This window comes from Silurus meridionalis, chromosome 2 (genome assembly GCF_014805685.1).
Source record: "Silurus meridionalis isolate SWU-2019-XX chromosome 2, ASM1480568v1, whole genome shotgun sequence".
Classification (NCBI taxonomy): domain Eukaryota; kingdom Metazoa; phylum Chordata; class Actinopteri; order Siluriformes; family Siluridae; genus Silurus; species Silurus meridionalis.
In genome coordinates, this window is record NC_060885.1 from 24,265,998 (window position 1) to 24,293,375 (window position 27,378).

Consider the following 27,378-nt stretch of genomic DNA (forward strand, 5'->3'; position numbering starts at 1 on the left):
CCAGCACAAAAGGCCCAGGCTTAAGAGTGTGTGTGTGTGTGTGTGTGTGTGTGTGTGTGTGTGTGTGTGTGTGTGTGTGTGTGAAAGAGCTGCATCAAAGCTCAGATGACAGCTCGAGAGCGAGGAGGGTTAGAGAAGTGATACATCCACTCAGGTAGAGTAGTTGCTGCTGTCACATAGGCTTTGGGCGTGCATGAAGTGTATGAGTAATGCAGTGTGTGTGTGTGTGTGTGTGTGTGTGTGTGTGTGTGTGTGTGTGTGTGTGTGTGTGTGTGAGTGATTGGATCCATTTTCCATGTATATCTGTGTGTGGTTCTCATCCAAGAGCCTTAGCTATTTTGGTTGGTTTGCTATTCAGTCTTTTAGGAGAGAGGTTTAGTGGTTGATGCTGTATGAACTGTTTTGTGAAAAGACTGTGAATTGGCTCCTTTTTATTCACAGGCCAGGTGCAGTAATGATATTTCATCAGCATCATTCACACAGATGCAAATCTCATTTTGAAGAATTTCCTCATCAGTTTAACATGATTATGGTCATTATATTCGTTATGAATCCGAGTATTTGTCAATGATTCTTTCTTGTGTTTGTGTTTGTGTGTAAATTTCATTTTAATATTGTAACTGTTATTTAGCCCTATGTTTGATTTTTGAGATATAAATGTTACTCTATATATTTGAGTTGCATGAAGCTTTGAGTGTCATTAAAATAAGGCTCAGTCTTTAGAAGCTTCTTTCAAGATTCTGTTTCCTTAATCTTTTCGTATGTGGTCTTGCTGCTTAACACAACAGCACTTGATTGACTGATTGGTTTTCCTTCAGTTTTCTTTGGTAGAGAGCAGAACTTTAACTCATGGTTCTGTCAATTATGGCCAGTTGCCCAGGCCCTGGTGCAGCCAAGCATTCTTCCACCATCACACTTAAACCACCATGTTTGAAAGCTGGAATGGAGTTCCTATTGTGGAACACTATGTTAACTTTATACCAGATGTAGCTGTCTATCACGTTCAACTCAGCAGTTCACAGAACATTATATCAAATGGGTTGGAGGTGACAACAAAGTATTTCTTGGCTACTGTTAAACGAGCCATTTTGTTCCTCTTGGTTTGCGGTGCATTCCACCTTGCTTGCTGAAGGACACCATTTTCCCCAGTTTGTCTCTAATGGCAAAATCAGGAACACTGACCTGATCTGAAGTGAGCAAGATCTGGATTCTGGGTTTCTTTTTGATTACGTTTGGGTAGGTCTCTTCTGGGAAGATGCACCACCATGCCAAATTTTTCTCTATTTAAAAAAAATGGCTTTCCCAGTAGTTTGATTGCGTTCCATACCCACACGTGGCTCTGTAGTGGACAATAATGACGTTTTTTTTTTCTTTTTTGTTCCACATAAGTATGTTTTTTTAAATACATTCAAGTATATGTATTTTAGTATTTTAAGTGTTTTTATTTTGGTAACTTTTACTTTACTTTTTTTTATAATGCATATCTTTATTTATTTATTTATTTTTTTAATTTATTTATTTATTTTAATGTGTAATATATATTTGACATATTTTGACCACTGGTTCTGACACCGATCCTGTATTGACCCCAGCTGCATTCTGCTGTATGCTGTGGTTCAGTAGTCACTTCAAGTGTATCGAGACAGAAACAATCTCGTTTAAATTTTTTAGCTTTCGTGTCAAACAAGTAATAATAGCAAGAATCACTAGAAAGTTCAGAAATTTGTACAAAATGAAAATTTTATTGGACGTTTAGCTCGATCATTAGCTGAAAAACATGATTATCTGCTCTCAATGGAAAGAGAAGCAAAGGCACTATGAATGGATAAAATCATCAATCTTTCCTCATGGTAGCTGATAGTTTCCGTTTCATTTTATTATCGTTCTTTTTTTAATTACACTTCCTGTGTTCAGGTTTTGTTTTTTTGTTGTTTTTTTTTTCAATGAACCTGTTGTTAGTGTAAGTCATGGCCAAAGCAGAGTGTGCGGAGCTTGCTGACAGAATTGTCATTGGGAAATTCAGGATGCTGTGTAGGTGGAGAGCAGATAGAAATAGCAACGGTGACAGTCCAGATTAATGCTGCTGTTATTCAGAGCAAAGTTAGTTTTGTTGTGTCAAGCAGCCATACCCTAGGGATTTTTTTTTTTCTTTTAAATAAAGTTGAACTTGTGTTGTATTTAAATGACTGATGGAATGGAAATAAATGGTATGGTATAGGATTTAATCATCCCGGATTGAGCTTATTTAAAATGTTATCTTTCTCCTTTGCATTTATGGTGTGCAGTGACTGTGAAATAATTGCAGTTAATGAGAAATTGATAGCCCAAAAACGTATAATTACAGATTTGCTTGCTTGACAGCACCCAAGAGCCACCCTGCACACAAGCCCATCATTAGATTGATTTAGCTTACAGTAGTTTGTAGTAAATATGTTTTCTGGTGTAAAGTTAGGGAAGAGTCATTTAAACCAATAGGTTAAATGTAGTTTGCTAGACTTTAAAAAAGGTCTGGTGTAATTGATAAGGCTTTTGAGCACCATTTACACCAAGTACAAAATATTGTAATTCTGAGTGTCTACATAAACGTTAGCATTTACTTTCTGATCTTAGTCTTGGTATCTTCCACCGAGTGCAGAACAGTAGAATCGCAGCAGTTGGTATGGATTATTATGTGGATAAACCACAATTTGTGTGGTATTATCCGGAATATGAGAGAAACCTGATTGAGTTTAAACCCTTATTCACTGATTACAGGAAAATCGTTCGTAATACAATAATTACACACAGTGTACAAATCTCAGATTAAACAATATTGTTCTATTTTAGGAGTAAGTGCATAATAAACAACGTAAATGTATTGGAGTATTAAGGTTTGTGGTACATAGAGTGTGTGCACGAATTAAATGTTCTTTTTCTGAAGTCAGGATGTCGCATGTTGCCTTCCAGCCCACAAAACAGTGCCGGGGAACATTCTATGCTCTTAGCCATCATTGCCTTCTCTGCGTACACAATCATATGAAAATACGATGCATTTAACAAACCTGACTGGCTAGTGATTCACACGCATCCTTTTTTTTTAATGAAGGACTCACACACCTCTGAGACATTTTTTTCACTCAGGGAGATGTACACAGTTAACAAGGTATTCTGAACTATATGTCCATGCAATTTGCCTCCACCTGTGTATTAACAAAGGTGTACGTATAAAAACAAAGACCTCCTGGAGCTCCTCTAGGCATGCCTCTGATTTCCACCCCACCAAGGGCACCTTGAAAAGGCACTGATATGCATAAGCGTTAGTTTGGTTTTTCTAACGTCGAGGCGACGTCATAAAATAAAGACAGGATCACCTGCTGGTGAGTAAAAGTGTTTGTGACACTTGGTGTTAAAGAACACATTCATATTTTTTTCCGCTCCAAGGTTTTGTATGCTGATAAATGCCGGTACGTTTGCTTTTTGTGCCTTGAAGCAGAGTTTAATTGCTCTTTTTTATTCATATAATGCCCATGTAATATGCAACAGGGGCAAAAAAAAAAAAAAAAAAGCAGTGTTTTACAAGTATTCGATTACACACAGAGTCACTCATGTGAAAACATAATTGAATCCGAATATCAAAAGGATTGATAAATCAGGCCTTGAAGGACTATTGATTAGAACATGGAAGTTTGGTGTAAACTTGAATTTTGTGGCAACCCACTGCCTCACCACATCATTTGTTAGAAGTCCTATCGACTTTGTAATTTGATGAATGGAATTCATTTGAAAAGGAGGAAGAGATTGTTGGATATAAAGGAAAGATTTTAATCAAATCGAACTGAACATGTGTGATCAAATACAGTGCTTGTTTAAAGCATTTGTGTAAAATCATCTATTCTGATATAAAGTCTGGTTTATTTAGTACCACAAAAGCATTTTTATTCACTGATTATTTGTGGATTTTGATTTCATCGTGTATATTCATTGCATTTTTTCTTCCTATTTTGAAAAATCTCGTTTGAAAAAGTATATTTTTAAACAGTACTGTGTACAGACTTCTTATTGGTTGTATAGTATTTTATTATTTAAAAATTGTTGTCTTGTAAGGTGCCCATAAATAACCTTTTTATTATTATTATTATTAATTTTTCACGTAAGCTACCACAAAGCAGATCAAAATAGCAGGCCCACAGAAAAAAACAATTCCTGTTTATCTGTTAGAACCACTCGAGTCTGGCTTTATTTTAAGCCCATCGCTGAAATGCATTCACACATCAGCATGTAGCAGCATTTGTACAGGCCCCTGATCTTTTGACTGACAGGTCTCAGATTAGCTCTGATACCCGATCGATCAGGTGAAGGATCAGTGGCTCTTATCTTGTCATGATGGGCCTGGAGCAGGCAGGGCATACTCACCACACATCGAGCGCCATTGTCGGAGCTCGGGCTGATGAGCTCCAGAGATAACTCCCAGACAGCTTGCTAGAACAAAGTGCCTCCCAGGAAATCTCATTCTCCTGCTACTAGCTTTCTTCCCTTTTTTTTCATTTTATCGTAGGCTGCAGTTAAATAACTAAAATGCGTATCATGTTTGCATATGGTTTCCCTTCGCTCAGTGCCACTGACGGAATGTCATGATTTTTGTGCTTGTGGATTTTAAAGCTTTTGGACTCATTCCATTGTTGAAAAATGCATGAGGTTGATTTTATCCGGGTGTTAAAGGTTGCGTCTTTGGATAAAGCTGAGAAGAGCATCTCGCACCCTCTCTTACGCCTTGTGGATAACACCTTGCAAAACAAACCATTTGTATTGTTTTTTAACTTTAATATATTTAAATGTTACAATACACTAAAGTCTTAATTTGCAATAAAGGACAAAACTTTCCAGTGTAGCATCGTTTGTGTATTGTAGGAGCTGAATGTTTTTTTATATGGAATACATTTAATGGAGTTTACATACAGTGGAATGAGTTTTGCATGTGTTTGTGTGTTGCAGTTTAATTTTGTGGGCCGGATCCTTGGCCCGCGGGGCCTCACAGCTAAGCAGCTGGAGGCTGAGACAGGATGCAAGATCATGGTGAGAGGCAAAGGCTCCATGAGAGACAAGAAAAAGGTAAGCTCTTACCTACATACAGAGTAATACATACTCAGGCTGAGTCATGCAATAAATCTGACATGAGCAACCAGTTAACAGATCAAATATTCACATGCATAATCCCTGTGATCTCCCAGATAAAGGTTAGTAACCAACGGTTTAATGTTGAACAGTTCGCGAATGTCTTATAATTGCATCCGAATGTAGTTACTTGGTGTTTTGGTGATAATGAGCTACTTTACATCAGTAACACCGACTCAATGACAAACAAGTCATTCATAAGAAAACAACTGATGACACCTGCATTCATAGCAACTAGTTTCTAACTAATTATTCATGTGATTGTTAATCTGAAATATAATAGTAAATTATGTGTCAGGCAGTCATTCATGCAATAGTATTCAAAATCATGGTCCTAATAAACAGCTACTTAAATTAGGCTAAATATACTGCAATTAAATATTTATTTATCATTGGACACCTACTTGAAAGCTGGCAGCCTGCACGCTTCTTACCTTCACCACCTTCTTCCATATGGATCAACTTTCTGTTCTGATCTCAACACAACAAATTACCGAGTAGGCACCAATCAGAGGTCGCATTTTTATGATGTCATCATGTAAACTAATATAAAGTATTTTACAGTGTTTTAAAACTACAAAGATATAAAACACTAAAGTTTTTTGCTACAAAATATGAAACCATTTTCATCAACCCTATTAAATACAAACCACAAAATCCTATTTTATATTTTAAATATATATTTAAAATGCATGTATCATAAATACTGCCCATCCCACCTACATGCTGTACATGCATACATCATCGCTCATTCAATGGACCCTGTGTTAGCAGTCTTTCTAATTCTTATGCTCTTTGCTTTACTTTTAGGCGTAAGATTGAGGAGAACGCATGAACATTGATCGAAGTCTTATCCGATATCTCCTTTTTTCGAACAAATAAAAAACTGGAAACATGATACACCGGCAAGAAACTGTCGTTTCATTCTTTAAACTAAAAATCCTACGTATTGGCGTCTAAAATAACAATACAAAATGAAATCTGGGATTCAGTGTACATTTAGAAATATTGCAGTATTTAACTAAGCATTAGATTCATTTACTAAATTCCATCTGTAAAAAGGATAAACACTAAATAGTTAAATAAACTTCTCTGTTTGGCTCTAACAGTCCTAATCAAATCCTAGCAAGTTACAGTATTTGAGTATAGAGGAGGGAGTAATCATCATGTGCTGGTCTGGCTTGGTCCAGAAATTTTGTGGGGCCCATCTGAAATGAACCCCCCCCTGCTGCAGCTGAGAGTTTTGGGCAGGTGTTCAAACATTGTGCTTGGCCTCGGATTGCACGCGGGTTGATTCTAGTGTTCCTGCCAGGGCTCCTGTCCCAGTCAAACGCCAGATTGAGTGTTACATGCTGGGTATCTATCTCTCATAGCCAGTGGGGGGTCTGGGAGGGTCTGAGAGTAAAGGGTTATGTCCATAGTCTATTACCAGAGTCTATGACCATTTGGGTAAACATACACTCTCTCAGTCTTTTTGTATATGGGTAGTCATAGTGTGCGTGTGGAATTCACTTCTCTGGCGTATCAAACACTGACTGTAATAATAATGTGATATGTAGCTGTTTGCCTTACGAGTGTAAGCTCCATTTCATACAATAAACATCCTTACATGTATGTGAAACGATATGAGAAAGGTTTTGCATGACCAGGCCTGGACTTGTATTTAGACAAGTGACTCGTGCAGAGATAGTTATCAAAGGTCAAGTTGCGCGGTGCTGAGTGGAAGCAGGCAGAAAAATAAAACAAGTGCACAGAGAAAAGTGCCGTTGTCATCTCACGCTCCGTTCACACATCTGGATCGGTTCTGCGTCCTGTCAGAGCACAGCTGGTCGTCAGGGTATCGGATCTCAGTCTTGTGTGTGCATGTCCATCCCATGTTTTTTTTCCGTGTCTGTGTGTCCGTGCATACATGTGCTTAGTCCTGCCCCTCACAGCAAGCACTGCCAGGGCATTTGACATAGAGGAGGGTCATTCGAACCTCTCGTCTGCAAAGTGTAAACATTCACATGCATGCTTGAGCGTGCTTGTTTAAGCACATGGTAACTAAGCTTCTCTCTCAAGTAGTACAATGTCCATTGTGAAAAGCGCTATAGAAATAAACTTGACTTGACTAGAATGTAACCTCTTCAATAGGAATGATAAAATACACAGATTCACATCGGTGCATCGATTTTAAAAGGTGTCCATTAGATACAAGTTTGCATTTGTTTCATGACGCATTATTTTTTACATATTTGCACGATTTATTTATATATAAATATCAGCAAATGCACTATACATTTATTATTTAAAAAGTGACCAGTAATTTGTGACCAATATTTTAGCGGTTAAAAAATGTTGTGATATCAGTACGTGAAAATGACCTATCACAACACTTCGGAGACCGAGGCGTGTCCTGAGAGTCACATAGAATACAGATTAACATGGCAGAGGTAGAGCTGCATCTTCCTGGAGACAGGACAGGGAAATAATAATGGTCTGGTTTTATTTAAAAATATTATTTTTTTTTGCACTACAAAGGCCTGCTTGGGAAAGGACCATACATTAGAATTCAGAAGGCACATAAGTAAATGTAATATTTGCTGTCTGTCTGCACCAAAGAAATAAGTGAACTACCTGTATTAGGGCTGGAACAATTCCTTAAGTAACTCGAGTAATGCGTATACAAAAAAAATCATAGAGGCAAATTATTGCTTCGTTTAGTCCATTTAACTACACAAAGGGCACTGTGTTTCCCCACGGACGCTTTTTACTGATTACTGATGATTGTGTTGAATCGAATCGAAATCGGATCGCACAGCACTGTAATAGGGGGTGAATCATATCGCATCGCATCTGCTTCATAGGTTTCTTAAATGTATTGTATCGTTGGCTATGCATCGAGATGCCAATTACATCGGCCTCTGTTATGGAGATGCACATTCCAAGTCTACTTAAATCTTTTTCAACCCTCGTTTCCTTTTTCCTATTCTGCTTCAGTTTTGGATTATTATTATTACCCTGCATGTTTGATTAAATGACTCAACATTTGGAGAAGTATAGTGGTAATATTGCTTTCGCTACTTTTTCACTTATATGCGTACAATTCATATGAGATACACATTTTATTCAATTTAGTTTTATTTCTAGAGTACTTTTACCAAAGGACTCTCAAAGCAGCTTTATGAAAGGAAATCGATTAGGAATGCTACATGGCACATGTGTGTGTGTGTGTGTGTGTGTGTGTGTGTGTGTGTGTGTGTGTGTGTGTGTCTGTATGTTTTCTGAATGAAGATTCCCTTGTTTCAGGTGTCTTCAGGTGCTTAAATGTTTGCTGTATCCAATATTCTAATGTGTACAGTTTCTCATGCTTAATAACATCCCACTTATACTTATGAAAGCATCTTGAGGTTTTTCCTTTCAAAACATAAATCACTTTTAACCATATTTCAACAGTCCATTCTTCAAAATTATACCTTCACCTCATCAGTTGCACATAACCAGACTAGTAACACACTTACTGATGCTATTGCAATGCAATTGCTGTTCTGTTGTCTTACGCTTGCCTAAAGCACAACTTTATTGCGAGCAGAGATGGCATCTGGCAGCAGGATCATTTTCTGCAGACACCCAAGGCAAGACTTTCCACAGCCATGCACATCCATCCCGCTCTCATTTTAAAGACATCTCACGATGCATCTGAAAAGTGAACCAAATAGACTCTCATCGTCTTTCTAAATCTCTTTCAGAAGTTTATTGGAGTTGCCCAAACAATAGAGTGAGTGATTAAAGCTCACTACACACACAAATCGAAATATTCGGACTTTGCATATATTGGTCAGACTAAACCCAATAAAGACCCCATAAAGAAAATTAGCCTGTCACAATATTTGCATAATTATTATTTTCAGTCATTGGTCTTTTTTTTTTATTATTGTTGAACTTATGTTTTGCTATGAAAAAGAAGCAATTGTTACAAAGAAGTTATAGATGTCAAGATACATTTTATAGACAAAAGTTTGTGGACACCAGACTATAAGATTAGTAACATTGAGTCCCCTTTTGCTGTTATAATAACCTCCACTCTTCTGGGAAGATATTTTACTAGATTTTGTGGAGATTTTGCTCATTCACCCACAAGGGTATAGGTGAGGTGAGGAGGCCTCGGGTGCAATCAGCGATAAAATTTATAGTCAATTTGTGGTTGTTTTGGGAAACTCTTGTCTTAAGGGCTCTAGATTTAGCTCCTTTTTTGAAGATTATCTAGATGACGAGTGAGGTTTTGTTTCCTGGTGGATCTGTTTCTATAAAAGGCTCCGCTCGACACTTTGGCATGCCACCAATTATTGTTATTAAGTCTGTCAAAATCACTTCAGTACTGTCTGGTCATAGTACATCTACAGTGTGTGTGAGTGTGTAAGTGTCTGTGTGTGTGTGTTTACTGCACATTTGTTTTTGTCCTCACAGTGGACGTATATCCACGAGTGCGGGTGTTTATATGAGCCTCGGCGTACTTAAATTAGTGTTTGAAGCCGAACGTGACTATGCTAACAAGGTGTTAGCCACGGGCTCATCGTCTGGCGATGCAAATTTTTTAGAACGGTATACCACTGAATTTTCAAGCCCATCTTTAATTACCGTGGTGCAGCACGTCCTCAAACATTACGCACCTTCTCCAAAAAGGACACCTGAGACTCAAAAGAAGTATTGTCTCCGCTCAATATGAATGAGGACAAATGGACAGCACGCATAATGAAAATACATAATTCAACAGTGTCATTTCTGTTTTGTCTGTCTTCCTTAGTCGCCCAGCAAGATACGGAATAAAGAACAGATTTGGGGAAAGTGAATTCAAGGGAGAGTTTGTGTGTCTGGTCACATCCATGTAAACATTAATATATGTGTGCCAGTGAGGTGTAGGACAAACAGCATACTAGGATGCTGTGATTACGAGTAACAAAGAACACAACTACGGGTTTTCCTATTCTCTAAATCCTCTAACAAGGAGCTTTGATTCGCTGAGGCTTTTACACATTCGTTGTGCTGCCAGCATCTCAGAGCATAACTTTCCTTCTTTCTTCTCTCACCCCTCAACCTGCAATCCACCACCTGCTGTAAAATGCATTATATAGACAAAAATATTTGGACTACTGACTTTGTGGGAGGCACACAACTGTGTAGGATGTCTTTGGATGCAGTAGGATAAAAAGATTTCCTTCACTTGAGCTAAGAAACACAAACGTTCCCTGTGTACAAAGCCAGATTCATGAATATATGCTTTTTATAAGTTGGAGTGGAAGATCCCCTGCAATAGAGCTCTGACCTCAACCCTACCGAACACATTTAAGATGAACTGGAACGCTGACTGCACCTCAGGCCTCCTCACCCTTTACGACTTATATTTTTATCTCATATTGATACAACAAGCAGCTATGGGATTGCTCAGGAACCCAGGAGTAGCAGCTTGGGATGGCTGGAACTCACAACCTTCAAATTCCAAAGTCCAATGCCTTAACCACTAAGCTACCACCTCCTCTACATCAGTGCCAGACTTTACTAACACCATTGTGGCTGAATGAATCTTCACAAATCTCTACAAGCAAACTCAAAATCCGGTGGAACATCTTCCCAGAAGAGTGGAGGTTATTTCAAAAGCAAATAGGGACTAAACGTGGAATGGAATGTTCAAAAAGCACATCTTATGTTCAGGTGTCCTTAAACATTTATCCATGTAGTGTAGGAAGTTGGTACATACAGTGTACATTCCCACTTACAGTCACAAAGGCAAACCAAAGGCATTTAGTAATACAAGTATTCTATTCATTATAAGAAATCTTGATTTATATTCTTAACTATCATCCCCTGACTGGTTATATTCACTAGCAACACTTTTTCAGTCCACTATTCTTCTTTTCCATCCCCCCTATGTGTGTGTGTGTTTGTGTCTTTAATCAGGTGGCCCTCTCCTCAGGTGGCCCTCTCCCCATCCTATCAGCAGTGATATTAGTCAAGGCTTTAGCAGTAGGATAATGTCCTCAGGGCGAAATTATTGCCTCTCCGAAGATTACAAAGAACATGGCTCAGGATTTATCGACATTGATTAGTCCACTGTACAGCCACTGGATGGCCAGTTAGAGACGAAGGTGGTAGGGAGGGAGGGGACGGTGGGTCGCAGACAGAGAAAAGCAATGGACGTGTAAACAAAAGGTTAGTGGACAGCCGCACAGCTGGACATGTTTCCTCTGCAGTCCGTTACAGCAGCGTCACCTTGACTACAACTCTGTCAATTGGGTCTCCTGTGGGGCCTGAGAAAGTGCAATGTGAGAAAATCCGAGAAAAACAAGTGTTCAAAGATACACATTCCCAACAGACAGACAGACGCAAAAAGCAGACAGGCCGACAAAAAGGCCTATCATTAACCCCTTTAAAATTTGCACTCACACACTCCTGGCCATCTTTTTTCTGAGCTTCTTCTCTGTGAGTTATTGACTGGATGGCTATAGATGGGTGGCTGGGCTGTGACAGTCAGGCAAAAAGGATCAATTTTTAGTGCTTGTCAAAACCAAGGAAAGCCGAGTAAATCAGCCAAGCAGAAAAAAGGACTGATGAATGGCGAGAAAAAGGGAAGTGACCTAATATGAGCGTGCTGCCTCAGTGTCAGATGATGAATCATATTGAGCGCTTCTGACGACGCTAATGCCGCAATATTTTCCCCTCGTCGCATCACGCGAACAGGCCCAACAATGGAGCCCTAATGAAAATCAGCAGGCAAAATGCAGCGGCACAGACGGCGGCGTGGATTGCCATCAATTTCCCATTTTGCTGGCACGAGGAGAAAAATGAGCACTGTTTGCATGTCTGATTATTGCATAAATCAAATCTTGTTTTTTTTTTATCTGGGAAAATTATATATGAAAAGAAAGGCAAGCAGAGAACAATTCAGGGAGCAGGCAAACAAAAGCCTGGCACAAGTGGAGCAGAACTCTTTTCCTTTTTTTTTTCACCACATTTCCGTTTCCTATCAATTAAGCGCTCCATCGTTGCCAGATCTTCAGCTGGTGAATTATAATTTCTGTGATTGTACCGCTCTGCGATTAGACCATAATTTAGAAAGTGTTGTTGGCCTGATTGGGAATATTGTATGCAGGAAGGCAGTGAGTGTTTTGTTTGCTCCTTAACTCTGGCAGCTGTAGAAGCTCCTGCTGCTCTGTGTTACGAGCTTCTGTTTCTCTATTGTATATGAGCACATTACACCGTGAAATGTGTACATCTTGTCCTTGGAGCAGAAATCAGATCAAAGTCACTGTACCTCTTTCTGTTTCATTATTTGTTTATTTCCATGTCCTTTCCTGTCGCATTCTTGCTGGTTCGCCTGGAGAAGTGAAAACAATGTACATTGTTTCGGTGTTGAGCAGTCGAGTTCTAGGAGTTTAGTACAGTGCAGGATGTTAAAGTTTAAACAGCAAACAATGCTATTGTGATCTTGGCTTTTATCTATAAATTTACAATTACTCTACTTCTGTCATCTAACCTAAAGACTTTTATTTTCCTCTTTGTTCAGTTTATTTATCTTACTCAGCTTCCAGTGATTCATACGTAGTGTATCCATTGCACAATGCAATTCACGAGACAGTTAATTAACCGCCCTGGCTTTTTTTTTGTTTTTGTTGTTGTTTCCAGGAGGAGCAGAACAGGGGCAAGCCCAACTGGGAACACCTGAATGAAGACCTGCACGTTCTGATCACGGTAGAAGATGCTCAGAATCGTGCTGAGATCAAGCTCAAACGAGCCGTGGAGGAAGTCAACAAGTTGCTGGTGCCTGCGGTAAGTGGCTCACTTCAAATCACTTCCTGCTACAGCTTGTGACTTTCCTCCCTGTTCCAAAAAAAACTGCATAGTGTATTTATTTTTGACCACTGAAACAAATGTGTCAGAGTGACAGTGTAGTGTCATAAGACAAGACACACAATCACATTGTGGACAAAAGTGGGTGATAGGAAATTCGTTTTTTGTTTTTTTTGACAGTGCTATTAATAAAGTTTTATAGTAATTAAAAAGGTTTGGGCATAAGGAGATATATTTATGTAAAGTAAAGTAAATGTCTGTGCATTTTGATTCAGACTGTGTGTATCTGTATACATGTGAGAGTTTATTGCGTCTCCTGCCTGGACCGGTTTCTTCAGGCCTTTGAGTGGTTATTGAAGTATTCATTTCATTCAGAATGGCATCATCAAATCACCAAAGTGTCTGCCCTTCAAAACAGATTATCAATGATTGCACTACTTGGCATTCCACCGTATTCTGCAACAGAGTAGCCGATCATCCCAAGCGTCAACTTTATCCAAGCAAATAAGTCTTTCGACAGCTTTTTTTTTGCCTCTTCGAGTTGTGCGTCAAACGGACGTATGTGTGTTTTAGCAACTCCGCAATTCCTCTTTTTGTTTCTATTCGCTGTCTTGTCTCTTGATAAGTAGGAAATGAAATTGACTCTCATCACGCCCAAGAAAGTGGAAGTGCTCCTCGCTGGTGCTGCTGCATTTGAGTAGCTTGCTGTTACGGACATTGCACAGTGCAAGAACTTTCTTCCTTGTGTTGCTCGGGTCTCTAAAATAACACATATGTATGTCCAATAATATACTACATTAAGTGCTTTAAAATATATAATTAAAATAACCTTGAAATGTGCTATCATGACTTATTTTAAGTCACATGGCACGTCAGGCTGAGGTCATGTAATGTATTAGTTGCTTCATGTAGGTCACGGTTATTGGATTACACGAGCTGCCATTGACGAATTCAAAGCTACTGGGCCTCTGCTAACAGCTAGGGCATGACCAGGAGTCTGCGATGTTGATTACATTAGCTGCAAGGCATTAATAAGGAACACAAGACTACAGGGTTTAACACACTGGAGCACCTGGCTGCCTCCAGACCCACTATTAGTATGTAGACTTAAATGAATTAACATAAGTTTTGGTGAAGTTCACAACAGCAGTACTGCTACACTATATCATTAACTTATGATCTTATATCCAGCAACACTGATCAAGCTCCACCCACCAGGACTACACTGTGACTTTTTATTAGTTTTTTAATAAATATAACTAAAGTTAATTGTATTTATTAACATGGATTTAAACAAAATTGCCCTACTATCTAAGCTAAATACAGACAAATCAGATACCTTGTGTGGGTAAAATGGGTAGCAGCGCCACCTCACAGCTACACTACATATCCTAAAGTAAACTATATAGACAAATGTTTGTGGACACCTGACCATAAGATTCATATGTGCTTTTTGAACATCCCATTTCACATTTAGTCCCCATTTTCTGTTATAATAACCTGCACTTTTCTGGGAAGATGTTTCACTACATTTTGGAGTGTCCTTGTGGAGAATGTTCCTTATCCACTCATAAGAGTGTTAGTAAAGTCAGGTACTGATGTAAGTGAAGTGAGGAGGCCTGGGAAGCAATCAGTGTCCCAATTCATCCCAAAGGTGTTCAATGAGTTCAGAGCTCTATAGCACATGGAACTCAGGGAGCTCGTATTGAGCACAGGAGCATTGTCAAGCTGGGACAGGTTTGGGTCTCCTGGTTAAGCGAAACCTTAATGCTACCGCATCCAAAGATGTCCTTTACAACTGTATGTCTCAAACTTTGTTTGTGCAACAGTTTGGGGAGAAAAAACACATATGGGTGGAAAAGTCAGGTGTCACAATACTTTTGTCCGTTTAGTGTAATATGTAGCATATTTCAGTAAAATCTTTAGTTCTACAGTGGACACATGCATTGTAGACAAGTGTGTTTTTTGAGCTTTGTGGCAACAGTTTGCGTCTACGGACAACAGTGTCCGTATACTTGTAGCCAGACAGTGTACAAGGTTTCCCAGTTTCATCCTGAGTCTGGGTAACTTTTGGTTTCAAGATCTCCTCATTTCTGCACAGGGTTTTCTGGTTTCAAAAGCATGTCAGTGTGTTTGTGTGTTTGTGTGTGTGTGTGTGTGTGTGTGTGTGTGTGTGTGTGTGTGTGTGTGTGTGTGTGTGATGGGGGTGTAAGGAAGCAGTACAGTAATTACTGAAAGTGATTAAATAAATGAATATTGCCTTTTGTGGTACATAGTTGGGCTACGGTGAACAAATATTTAACTCTTGGTTTTCTTAACTTTCTGAGTCTGCTGCTATTGAATGCAGAACCCTGCTGTATTCAGGCAGTGTTTGATGGCTGTGGTGTGGTGAAATCTGCCTCATTGTGCAGCAGCTAAAGATCAAACCTAACTTGATGTATCATTTAGGGTTTTTTTAGCTTTGAACTTTTAATTCCAACAAGCTGGAAGGATCTTGGAATAATTATTAACTAAGGAAAGACCCTTACCAGGTCTACCAGGTTATTTTGTCTCCATGTTTCTTTCTTTTGGGCTAGTTCTGCTTTCCTCGGCTCTCCTCTCTCCTCATCATTGTCTTCTTTCGGCTCCCTGTTCTCACCCTTGAACTCTTAATAATTACAATGCTTTCTTTTTTAATGAGAACAACATACTCTTGGGTGGTCCTCAGTTTTTATCAGTGCCTTTATAGTATATATGGACAACAGTGATTTTTGCCCCTGGCTTCCAGAGGCTCCTCTCAGAGAAGGAGATAAAAAAGAGTCTGTTTCTCTCTCTCTCTCTCTCTCTCTCTCTCTCTCTCTCTCTCTCTCTGTTTGCACTAAGAGCTGCCAGTGTTCTGCTCTAGCTCATCAAGTGCACGCCATAATCCCCACTGAAATTTACATACAGATTGAAGGAGTTCCATGGTACTGGATCTCCTAGCTGTGCTCCCAGGCAGGCAAATGAGGCAACCCAATGACGACAGCCCTTGTGGGAAATGTGCTTTCTTTAATGACACACATTAGCAGAGGTCCTGTTGTGCCAATACTTAGCTGTCGGGCTACTGGAAAACAGTGTTTCAGTGTACCACTCGTGGGCTGAGAGAAAAAGACAAGTTTAGCCAGTGGGGGGGTACGTGGTCTACCTGTTCACACCGAGTGATAGGGCTTACGTCATCCAATCCAGCTGTCATTATCATCATCATCATAAATACCCTTGTAATCAGAAATCATGTTTCTGCAGTAGGCTCGGTGCTGACAGGAGTGCGGTGGTCAGCGGGATGCTGGTAACTCAGTCAAAAGCAATTATCATCAATGGCTTTGTGACGAAAATACAAAACGCCTTGCTGCAGACAATCACATTTGATTGTGCTGACAGAAGCAGCAGTTCATGCAAGCACACTTACATGCGTTCGTGCACACGACACTAATCTTTCGCAACAAAGTTGCAGTTAAATGCGTCGGCCACGTTCAACCTGGTTCACCTTCCGAGCCCCTGCAGGACTTTGAAGCTGGGAGTCCAAGGTTATAATGCTTTTAGGACATGCGCCTTTTTAGTATTTCAGGAATACTTTGTTCTAAGTACTTTGTAAGTTTGAAATACCACAGGACTCCATTTCTTGGCCACTGCGCTAAGAATGATACAGAAATCTACTTAGCTGCTACAGAGGTCCTGGTGATTTATCTTTCTTCACAGTAGTGTGACACTGATTTGGGTGACCTTATTTTACGGAATGAGGGATGCAACTCTGGCTTGCAATTGCACTCACATCCTGGAGAAACAATCTTCAGGGGGGAAAAAACATGCTAATTACTATTAAGAATATAAGCTGCTGGTCTGTTTGCAAACCTGCCAGCTCTCCCTGATGTTAGTCCAGACCAAGCCAGCTCTAAATGGTCATTGCTGAAGGGGCTACTTTAATTAAAGTTCTGTCCATCAGCCTCCTTGCTGTGGCTCCAAGCTTCAATCAGGACAGATAGAGACAGCTTTAATTGTCATTGCTGAAGATAAAGCGGAATTTAAAATGGAAGGCCAAGAAGGTTGCAAGAGCAATTCGCAAACGCCGCCGCAAACACACTGACCATCGGCTGTCAGAGAATGAAGGACACTGGAGAACAGTGAACAGAGGAGCTGTGGATTATCCCTAAGAGCCAACCACAGCATGTCAATCACACAGGTCTTCCTGGTTCAGTTAACAGTGCTTGTGCTCAGCAATTTTACACCAGTTCTAGTGACCTCGAGGGAACCAGTGGATATTACTGTGTGTTTTCCACCTAGTCGTTGCATCAGATTTTTAGGCCTCATTTCAGAACATCGCTGTCTCCTGTCTTCCCCTCTTACCAAACACACTTTTAAAAACACAATAAAACATGTTCACCTGTTTTTTTTCCCACTGTATTGGATTTGGAGCATTACACGAGCCTAACAGATCCCCTTCCAGCCAGAGGACACATGTAACAAGCCGTGTATCTGGATGGAGCGCTCTAGACTTCAACTTGGGGATTCCTGTCTTAATCATGTTCCAAGTATGCTTGCGCAAATGCAAGAATAAACCTACAAATTCTCCCCTCTCTCTGACAAGTGGATGTAAAATGAGAAAAAGTTCCTCCTGTGGGCAAAAGGCGCCGCTGTTGCTGTTTTGCAGCAAGGTGTGTTGTTTATGAGTGCAGCTGAATGGAGAAATAAAGGGCCCAGTGGTTTGTGGGAGTTCCCATCTGTTCTCTGTGCAGCACAATAGGCTCCCTCTTGCATGACATGTTTTTGTGCCGCTTGCTGCTTCTCTGAGTGCTCAGCCCAGCTGCCCAGGCAGGGAGCCTCTCTTTCAACATGGCCCCTGCGTCTCTGACTGGAAATGGACTGTGTGTGTGTGTGTGTGTGTGTGTGTGTGTGTGTGTGTGTGTGTGTGTGTGTGTGTGTGTTTTTTCTAAATTACGACAAAAATTAAGAATACAAATTGGTTTATAGAAACAGGATGAATCAAGATATTTGGTTTGGTATTTTAATAAATTAGTTTTCAATAAAAAGTTTTGATTATATGGGTTATAACTAGGGATGCAAAATTCTGGGAATTTTCAAGACTGGAAACATTCAAAGGGAATTAACAGGAATATATGGGAATTAATGGGAATAAATTAGGAATTAACAAATGCCTAAAAGAATTTAGCCTATAAAAGAAAACTTAAATGTAGTTGGGGAACATTTTGCAGGATAATTTTAGTAAAAAAAAAAATATATATTCCTGAATTTCTACCTTGCACATTCAATAATCACATGCACACAGCACTGCAGGGCTTCTGAGGCCACACCCCCTACATCAGAATCAGAAAGAGCTTTATTGCCAAGTATGTTTGCACTTGTTTTGGTGATAGAATCTTCCAGTTGCACATTTTTGAAGTAAACAGAAATGAAGGGGGGGAAAATGCACATGCACTGTGCATTACTATGTACTATGCATTCCTTCATTACATAACACACAACATTTCTTAAATCATCACACAAAAAAAGTAAAAAAAAAAAAATAATCATCTTGGGGAGTATTCATTTAAATGACATAAATATTACATACATTTATGTTTAAAACTTTCTTTTGTAAAAATGTTTAGATTTTTTTTTTTAAATCTGATTAAAAAATCTGTATTAGTTTGCATGAATGATAGCTTATGACCAAAGAACATGTTTTTATTTATGTTTGTATATGATACAGTTTATACAAATTTCCCCAAATTTCAAATGAATTCGCATAAATTTGCATAGTTTTCAACATGGAAAAGTTCCCATAGAAAGTTTCCAGAAGTTTACTAGGAATTTTCTGTCTTTGCAACCTTGGGTATATATGCATTTTTAGACTAACTCTAAAAAGTGAGTGGGTTGTTTTTTTTTTTTTTTTGTCTTAATTTAAGCTAAAATGTGCATTTTTGTTAAGATATAGGCTTTGCATTCAGAAGAACAGCAGACGATAAATATGTATATATTGTTTCTGATTCACAGCTGTGATTTTTGCATAACAATTCCACGTTCCTTCTCAACACCTGTGGGAAAATATGCTCAATTCGGTGTCCGTGACTTGGTGTAGGTCTCTGGTAGACGCGTGAACAGCAGGCACTTCTTCTTTCTGGTCACATGATTGAGTAGTCATCCAGGTCTTTGAGGCTGAGGAGCATCAAAAGGCCTTTTGTTTACAAGTGAAGTGTGGAAATCCTGAGCTGAGCTTTCAGCTCCTGTAGGGCTGGATATAATGCTCCCAGTGGGGTTCCCTTCCTTTCCCTGGCTTTCGCTTTCTCTCTCTCTCTCTCTCTCTCTCTCTCTCTCTCTCTCTCTCTTTCTCCTCTACTTATTACTCCTCTACCTTATTACAGCGTATCTCGAACCATGGTAATGTACACACCTTTTCTTTCCGTCTCGTAAGTCTACGCTATTGAGTAACGTGTCGTGTTTTGCAACCTAAGTAAGTATAGCAGAGTTTCACCGGGGCATGAAAGCATTCTTTGACGCAACCTTAGAGAATGCATTGCCTTGGAGACCTGTTAAGAGGCTCTTACACCATCTTTCAAGTATAAGTTTATATGAGCACGAGACAGAAGTTCTTTAATCCTGCAGCCAAGGCCACTTTTTACAAACTCACTTTGCTCTGGTAACAAGGACCACATAACGCTCACTCAATGATTTACATTCATACACCCTCATACTTCTCTTTGGTCCTGCATTTGCTGAATAACCCATATAACCCAGCGCATGGGAATAGAAGACGGAATCAGCTGCACAGTTGTGTGGAGGTGATGTGGAACACAAGGCTGCCCCAGGCAACACACAAACAAAATGTCACCAGTTGAAACGGAGGCACCTGTTCAGGACACGTCCAGTCTGACATCCATCAGAGCCTCTAATACACCACTTCGTCTCTGCCGAATGCTGAACAGCTTTTTCTTCTGACCACAAAACTGTGTGGTGCCATTCTTAGGCTTTTGACAGTTCCCAATTCTTCTGCATTGCTGAACAACCAAAGAGCCAGATATATTTATTACATTTACATTTATCCAGAACTATTTTTAAAGCATCATTATTCACATCTCGCTTGCTTCATTTCAACTCTGTTGTCGTTGTGTACAGTGGCAGACTTATAATTATGAAAAGACCAGAAGTCGACCGATTCATCGGTTTTGCAGATTCATTCTCAGCAAAAGTTTATTGCTGGAACTATTGGCTATCCGCACAAATTCATACCAGTCGTTTTTCCGGCTTGTGTTTGTTTCTGGAGTGGCTAAGAATCTCTGCTGTCATCATGAGAGCGGCCTCTAGAGGTGAATTGCTGACACTCGCGCTGTTTGTTTGAACACGTGAGACTGTGCGCTGCACGGAGGGCACTATATTATTTTTATAATTTATGGATTATATAATTATATATATTAATTAATACATCATTAATATTCATGATTCAGTACTTTTTTGTAATAAAGTTTAGTACTATTTTACATGGAGTGTTATGTTTGTTTTTTTATTATCCAGTATCTATAATGTCCTTTCGGTTTATTAATTGGTTATCGAAAGTAAGATCCAGCTTAGCAATTGGTACCAGTAAACCCCACTATCTGTCCACCTTTTGAGAGGTCTGAATGATGAGTCCCTACCTAGTTCTGCAGAGTGAATCTTAGCTCCAACTAAAAGCACTGACGCACCTGAAATGGGTCTGTTTTGCTGAGTGGTGGACGAAGCACACCATTTCTGCACTTGAGTACAAGTACAAATATCCTGTTCAAATATAAAAATAGTAAAAAAAAAAAAATTTTTTTTTTTAAAAATTCCAATTATAAGTATAAAAATATCGATCTATTAAAAAACGACTATTTTATAAATGTACTGATTCAATGTTTAATTTTCCTGCACATCATTCCTTTTTTAAGAGAGAGATTTCTTTTGTTACAGGCACACATGGAGTGAGTACACTTTGCTCTATAGAAACTCTTATAAGAACCAAGGGTTTTCTGTGGTCTCATAAGAGACTATCAATTAAAACAATTTACATATTATTCATTATAAAAGTATAGAGGTACTTGATTAATGCCTCCCACTGATTTTCGACTGTTTTCAGTAGATAGCTGATTAAAATCACAATTTTGACTCTCTCTCTTTCTCTCGAGAACTCAAAAGCACATGAAGGAAAGATGAGAAAGATTTCTTTTGACCAAATCGTTTGCTCCAGATCTCCGTTTTCTAAACATTTAAATCCAAAGGGTATGTTCTTCTTCTTTTTTTTGTTGCATCATCACATATAAAGCTGTCTCTAAAAGCTGTAACAACAGGAAGAAATTATATAGAACAGCAGCCCTTCATTTGATCGAAATTTGTCCTTAGCTATTTTCATGAAAGACAGCAATTTCTCAGCATTTTCACATCCTTCTGTCAGATCGTTATCCGTTTATATCACAATGCTTTTCATTCAGACGGGGACAGGCTTTGTCTCTTGCTGAGATTTTGAATTTTGGGTGGAATATTCTATAAGATGCCATGCATTTTTGCAGGCCTAATTGACTCAGATCTGCTTCTGAGTGTGCGTTTGTGTGCGTGTGTGTGTGTGTGTGTGTGTGTGTGTGTGTGTGTGTGTGAGACAGCTTTTGGCTTCTGGTCCTGCTGGAAAGATGAGAGGATTCCATCTGTGTGATGTCAAAGAGCTCTTTTTCCATTCCTCTCTTTCTTTTCTTTTTCCTATTTTTTTTTTCTTTTCATTTCTTTGTAATGTTTTTGACTTTGTGACCAGCAGACGTGTCGTGGCACTTCTCGTGCATATATTTTTGCTTTAGAGGCTGGCTTTTACGAGGAAAGAGGAAATAAGGGCATGTTATTATATTTAGAGAGGACTGGACCATCTGGAGCATTTTTCTTTTTGAGAGTGTGAATTTATAAAAGGGAGGAAAGGGAGAGATTATGTTTTAAGTTTCCTTGGCTGTCAGTCCAGTGAGCAGTTAGCTAGCTTATAATGATTATTTCCTTCTCTCACTCTCTTTCTCTCTCTCGCTCTCCAGTAGTTTCCTCAGTTCTAAGCCGGTTTGATGTATGCAACCTTCTCCTCGTTCTTATCCTTCTTACATTTTGTGCAGGTGATTCCCTACACTGTGACAACTAGATACCTTCCTGCAAAACATTACAAGTTATTCCCTTGTTAAGTCCTTGAGTAAGACTTGAGTAACAGTATTAGAGTATCTGATTTGAAAATAAGACCAGCTGTGCTAAAAAAGTCCCTCACAGGCAGCAGATGCGGGTAGGGGAGTGTTGAGCTTTAATGACATCAAATCTACGACAGAGGTGCAAAATTAGTATAGAATAGACTTGATTCATCACATATACATTACAGCACAGTGAAAGTTTCCTTAGAAGCTGGGGTCAGAGTGCAGGGTCGGCTATGATACAGCACCCCTGGAGCACAGAGGGTTAAGGGCCTTGTTCAGGGGCCCAAGAGTGGCAGCTTGGCAATACCGGGGCTTGAACTCCCCGACCTTCCAATCAGTAACCCAGCACCTTAACTACTGAGCTACCAAATATAATTAGTGACACTCATTGTCCATTTAAAAATGTGGAGTAAAAAGTATATATATTGAATAATAAATGTAGTTGAGTAGAAAGTAAAAGTTGCTTTGATACTCAGTAAAACTAGAAAGTAGCCAAAAAATGACTTAAGTACAGTAACGAAGTACATTTACTCAAATACTGAAGATGACCTTGGAACTTTAGCACATCATTTTACAGGAGTGAAAAGACGAGTGAAGAAACAGCAAATAGGGAAGGTATTAAAGTGACAGCTGTACTAATATAATTCTTTTTTATGAAACTGTGTAAAATAACTGTAGTATAAAATAAATTGTTATAGGTTCTGTAAAAGAAAACCCACACCGCCGAAAATCTAATCATAGTAGGGTGGTGTCTACATCCACGCTGCTGTCAGTCGTATTGCCCGTCCCTGTAGAAATACACTCTAACCGAGGCGGAGACTCCCGATACACACTCAAAAGGGACACTTCTATCCGAACCATTAACACATATGTGCTTAGTATTAAAGGCCAGGCCCTTGAAGGTCCTCCCTCAGTGGCCTGCTAGTGGGTGCCTCAGACACAGAATCACACTAATTAGCTAACCAGGTAAGCACAATTCCCAATTCTTCCCATTTCTTCTTCCCATTTCTTCTCCTTCTCCTGCTTTTTCTTTCTCTCTTCCCTATCCTGTGTAGTTGTGACAGAATTGAGTCATGCTCCCCACAGGCAGGAAAGGCTGTTTCCCTGTTTGCTGGTCTCATTTTAATTGTGTGTGTGTGTGTGTGTGTGTGTGTGTGTGTGTGTGTGTGTGTGTGATGCACAAGGCATATAGAAAGGTTTATGCTCTCAGCCGTCTTGTATTGTTCAGGCAGACAATACACACTCCTTCGGTTGAGTAATAAATAGAACTCAGGGGCTTCTGTGGATTATAATTTGATGTTGCAAATAATAATAACAAAACATAGTCTCCTTTCTCTATTAAACAGTTTTTTTCTGCTCTTGCTGTCTTTTTTTTTCAGTAGAACTTTATAATTTACTTACGTTTTGTTGAAAAGGGGTTATAATGGGGATTATTTAACACAACATACTTTTACAATACACAATAAATAAACTAAATAACTTACAACTGCATTATGTTCAAATGTTTCAAACATGAATTAATATGCTATCTGGACAAAAGTATTGGGACACCTGACTTTTCCAGCCACATGTGGGTTTTTGCCAAACTTTAATCAAAAAGGCACACAGTTGCATAGAACGTCTTTAAATGTATTAGAATTTATTATCCTTCACTTGAACTAGGAGACCCAAACCTGTTTCAGCCCTTAAATGAGCATAAATCTCCACAACCACACTCCAAAATTTAGTGGAGCATTTTCCAAGAAGAGTGGAGGATATTTGAACACAAAACAGGGAGTAACTGTAAAATGAGATGTTCAAAAAGCACATACAAATCATACAAAAGTCAGGTGTCCACAAACGTTTGTCTATATAGTGTAGATGTTAGTAGATGTTTAACACCTAATCATGTCACTTTAGCTGGGTTCTACAAAGTGCTCAGAAGCATATTATCTGTGTAGTTACATTAGAGTGCTGTTAATAAAACATTAATTTGTTTGTGTGTGTGAGATCTTTATTGTGGTCAGGATGATTGTGTTTCTTCAGTCATGAACACTAGACACAAGAAAGAAGAATTCACATAGTGTTTCACACCTGTGGAGATTTTGGCATAACCAGTCCTCCTGTCTGCGTGTTTTTGTACTGTGTGTATGACGGCTGCTATACTTCTAACATTAGTGCCTGGGCTTATACGTGATTCTGGTCCTGTTATATGTTCGAAAAATATGAATCGTGAATAGAGAGAGATTCAAGACTCTCATATGACCATGAATATTGGTGACTAATCATCTCACAGACTGTAGCTCATTTTGACACAGAATGTATATATATTATCATATTTAGATAAGCTGAGCTTTTTATTGTAATTAATGCCCCCCGCCTAGCACTTTAGATCATTCTGCTGTGATATATTGCTGAAGGAATGTGGAAACCTGACAAATCCCACTCATATAAGCTTGTTACATTTATATTTACAGCATTTGGCAGACGCCCTTATCCAGAAAGACTTGGATTTATCTCATTCGTATAACTGAACAGCTATAGGGTTAAAGAGGCCTTGCTCTGGAGTGGCAGATTGGTGTGGCTGGATTTTACCTCATGACCTTCAGATCTAAAATCCAATGCCTTAATCACTAAGATACCACCTCCTCTTGGTTGTTGAACGTCCTATTCTGTATTTAGTCCCGTTTTGCTGGCACAATGAGCCCCACTCTTCAGTGAAGGCTTTGCATTAGATTTTCAAACCTGGTTGAAATAATCATCCTAAATGTTTTAAGTTGGTTGGTCATCATGGCTTTGTACTGGTCCCTAAAGTTCTTTAATCCAAACTTGGTAAACCATGTGTTCATGGCGCTCCTTTCATGCACAGAGGCATTGTCATGTTGGAACATGTTCAGGCCTCTTAATTTCACTCAATTAAAGTCAAAGACACAAACTTGTGTGATGGGTAGGTGTCCATATTTGTGGTCATACAGATTTATGTTGGGTAAAATGCCATTTGCTTGAAGCCAGAAAAAAAAACGTTGAACAAATAGATATGTAAGGTGTAAGGCACGAATTGATGTTCTGTGTCACCCAAATGACGATGGGTTCGCTTTTGAGTCTGGTGCCTCTCAAGGATCTAAAGTTTTTTCCTTGCCACAGTCGCCACTGGCTCGCTAATTAGGGATAAACTCATCATAAGGAACAAACTTATAGGCACTAAACTTATGCACTTATATGTCTATTGTTAAAAGTGGTCTACAAATGAAAGCGAATTGAATTGAATTGAATTGAATTGAATTAAACCGAACTGAACTGAATTGAATTAAGGTGTACATTTTTCCCCAATGCCCACTCGCTCTGAAGCAAAGGGAAAAAATAAATCATGGGGAAAAGAATAGTAAAGAGAGGAAGTTTTTATTTGTGACATTATTTAAGATTCGGGTACTTAATATTTTGCTTGCAGTTCTTGTAATTTTGTTTAATTCCGCTGGCACTAAATGAACTCCATACTTCAGTGCTAATGGGCAATTTAAATCAGACATGTATTAGTGTTGCCTCATTATCTTTGGGCATTTCCTAGACATCAGATTACTCACATTTTCTTTCCGTTGTTTACGCGCCAGGGATTTTCAACATCAGACAGAAGATTTGCTTCTCTTCAGTTAGCAAGTTAAACTGCCCTGTTATGAGACGTGCTGCAAGTCGAATTGAAATAAATGATGCAGTTGTTCACAAACACATAAATTGAATGTTGTGTGCATACCTAACGGTACTGACAGGGTCTCTGGAACTGTAGTCCCTCATTTAGTGTTTGGATGATGGTCCAGGAGCAAGGCCATATAACATGTCACTCCACAACCTAGCATAGGTGTTTAACGAGGCTGGTGACTATGAATGACACATGAATCATTTAGCCCTCGTGCTCTGTGAAAGGAGACATTGTTACCTTCAAGAGTGACCGTTTCTATCAGGATCATGATAAGATCAAGGAGATCAGCCGGAATACCTTTATATTGATTTGCAGTGAATCTTTCTGACTAAAGGGGACATGTGGACCCAAACCTGCTTGCTAAGTTCCTCCCGAAACATAATAAAGAGCATTTTTTACACTCTCTCTTTCTCTTTCTTTCTTTCTTTCTTTCTCTTTCTCCTCTCTCTGTCTGTGTGTAAGAGAGGGTAAGAAACTGGAAATCTGTCTTTTTTTTCAGTGTATCGCAAGGATGCATTGAGTTAGGTTTCTGCAGCTGCAGTGGAAACTTTCTCTGCATTTCTTCTTTCCACCTGAATTCCTTTGGCGCATAACGTCATGATTATTTCTCTAAGATCTCAGGGCGGAGGAGATCAGGGGAATATCAGCTGAGGATTACACTGGAGAAGCACTGTGCAGAGACAGGAAGGGCTGGAGATAGGATGAGGTGGCTATATGATGTGTGTGTGTGTGTGTGTGTGTGTGTGTGTGTGTGTGTGTGTGTGTGTGTGTGGATTCAGTATTAGCTCTTAAATCTTTGCTATCCTGTTTCCATTCACTCCAGCCCATGTCCTGATGAATCGTACTCAGCCAATCACAGTACTGTGCTGTCTTTCAGTCTCCATCAATCAAAGCATAGGCAACTTGCATCACTGACTTCAAAAAATTATTGCATACTAATAACATGATCCCACGTATAATAAGATCAAGCTGGAAGATGTTCCAAATTGGATCATGTTTAAACCCTATTTTCTAAGTTCTAAGCAGTTGGCTTCTTGTCCTGGGTTCAGGACAATAAAAAAATGAACAAAAAATCTAATTCAGTAATGAATTATGAAAGCAAAAATGTACTGAAGAGCCATCAATCTCAGAACTCTAAGCTAGTGGCTTAAAGCTAACAATTTAGCACAAACACAAAACTCAAAGGACCACAATGACCAACTCAATACTTCTTCTGTTACCACATCCGCCACACTCTTTCAGCAGTCACACAGTGTCAACTAAAGTGTTTTTTTCTCAGTTTAAATAAAGGAACAGCTGCTTCTTATACTGCATCTTAAAAGTGAAGATAAAACCTTAAAAAAATGTTGCAACAATTTCATTCACTCTACATATTACACAGCCACAACCTCCAAAAAAGTTTACTCAGATTATATTGTATTTCCAGACATGCCAACATTCAAACTAGTACAAGGCATTACTTATAAATAGTCCAGTCTTTTTCTCCACAATAAAATACAGGTATTCCCCCGACTAATGATGGAGATGGGTTACAATGACCTCATAGTCGAT

The 27,378-nt window shown here is 39.1% G+C and overlaps 1 protein-coding gene across 4 annotated transcripts in view; it reads left to right on the plus strand.

Annotated features, from left to right (window-relative positions):
• The window catches only part of LOC124401762 (protein quaking-like), a 75,420-nt gene that overhangs the window by 33,336 nt on the left and 14,706 nt on the right, over positions 1 to 27,378 (plus strand). For all 4 annotated transcript variants that reach the window (XM_046874229.1, XM_046874211.1, XM_046874219.1 and 1 more), the window contains exons 3-4: positions 4,972 to 5,088; positions 12,811 to 12,954. In XM_046874229.1, coding sequence (XP_046730185.1) covers positions 4,972 to 5,088; positions 12,811 to 12,954 — 261 coding nt within the window. The remainder of the gene's footprint in view (positions 1 to 4,971; positions 5,089 to 12,810; positions 12,955 to 27,378) is intronic.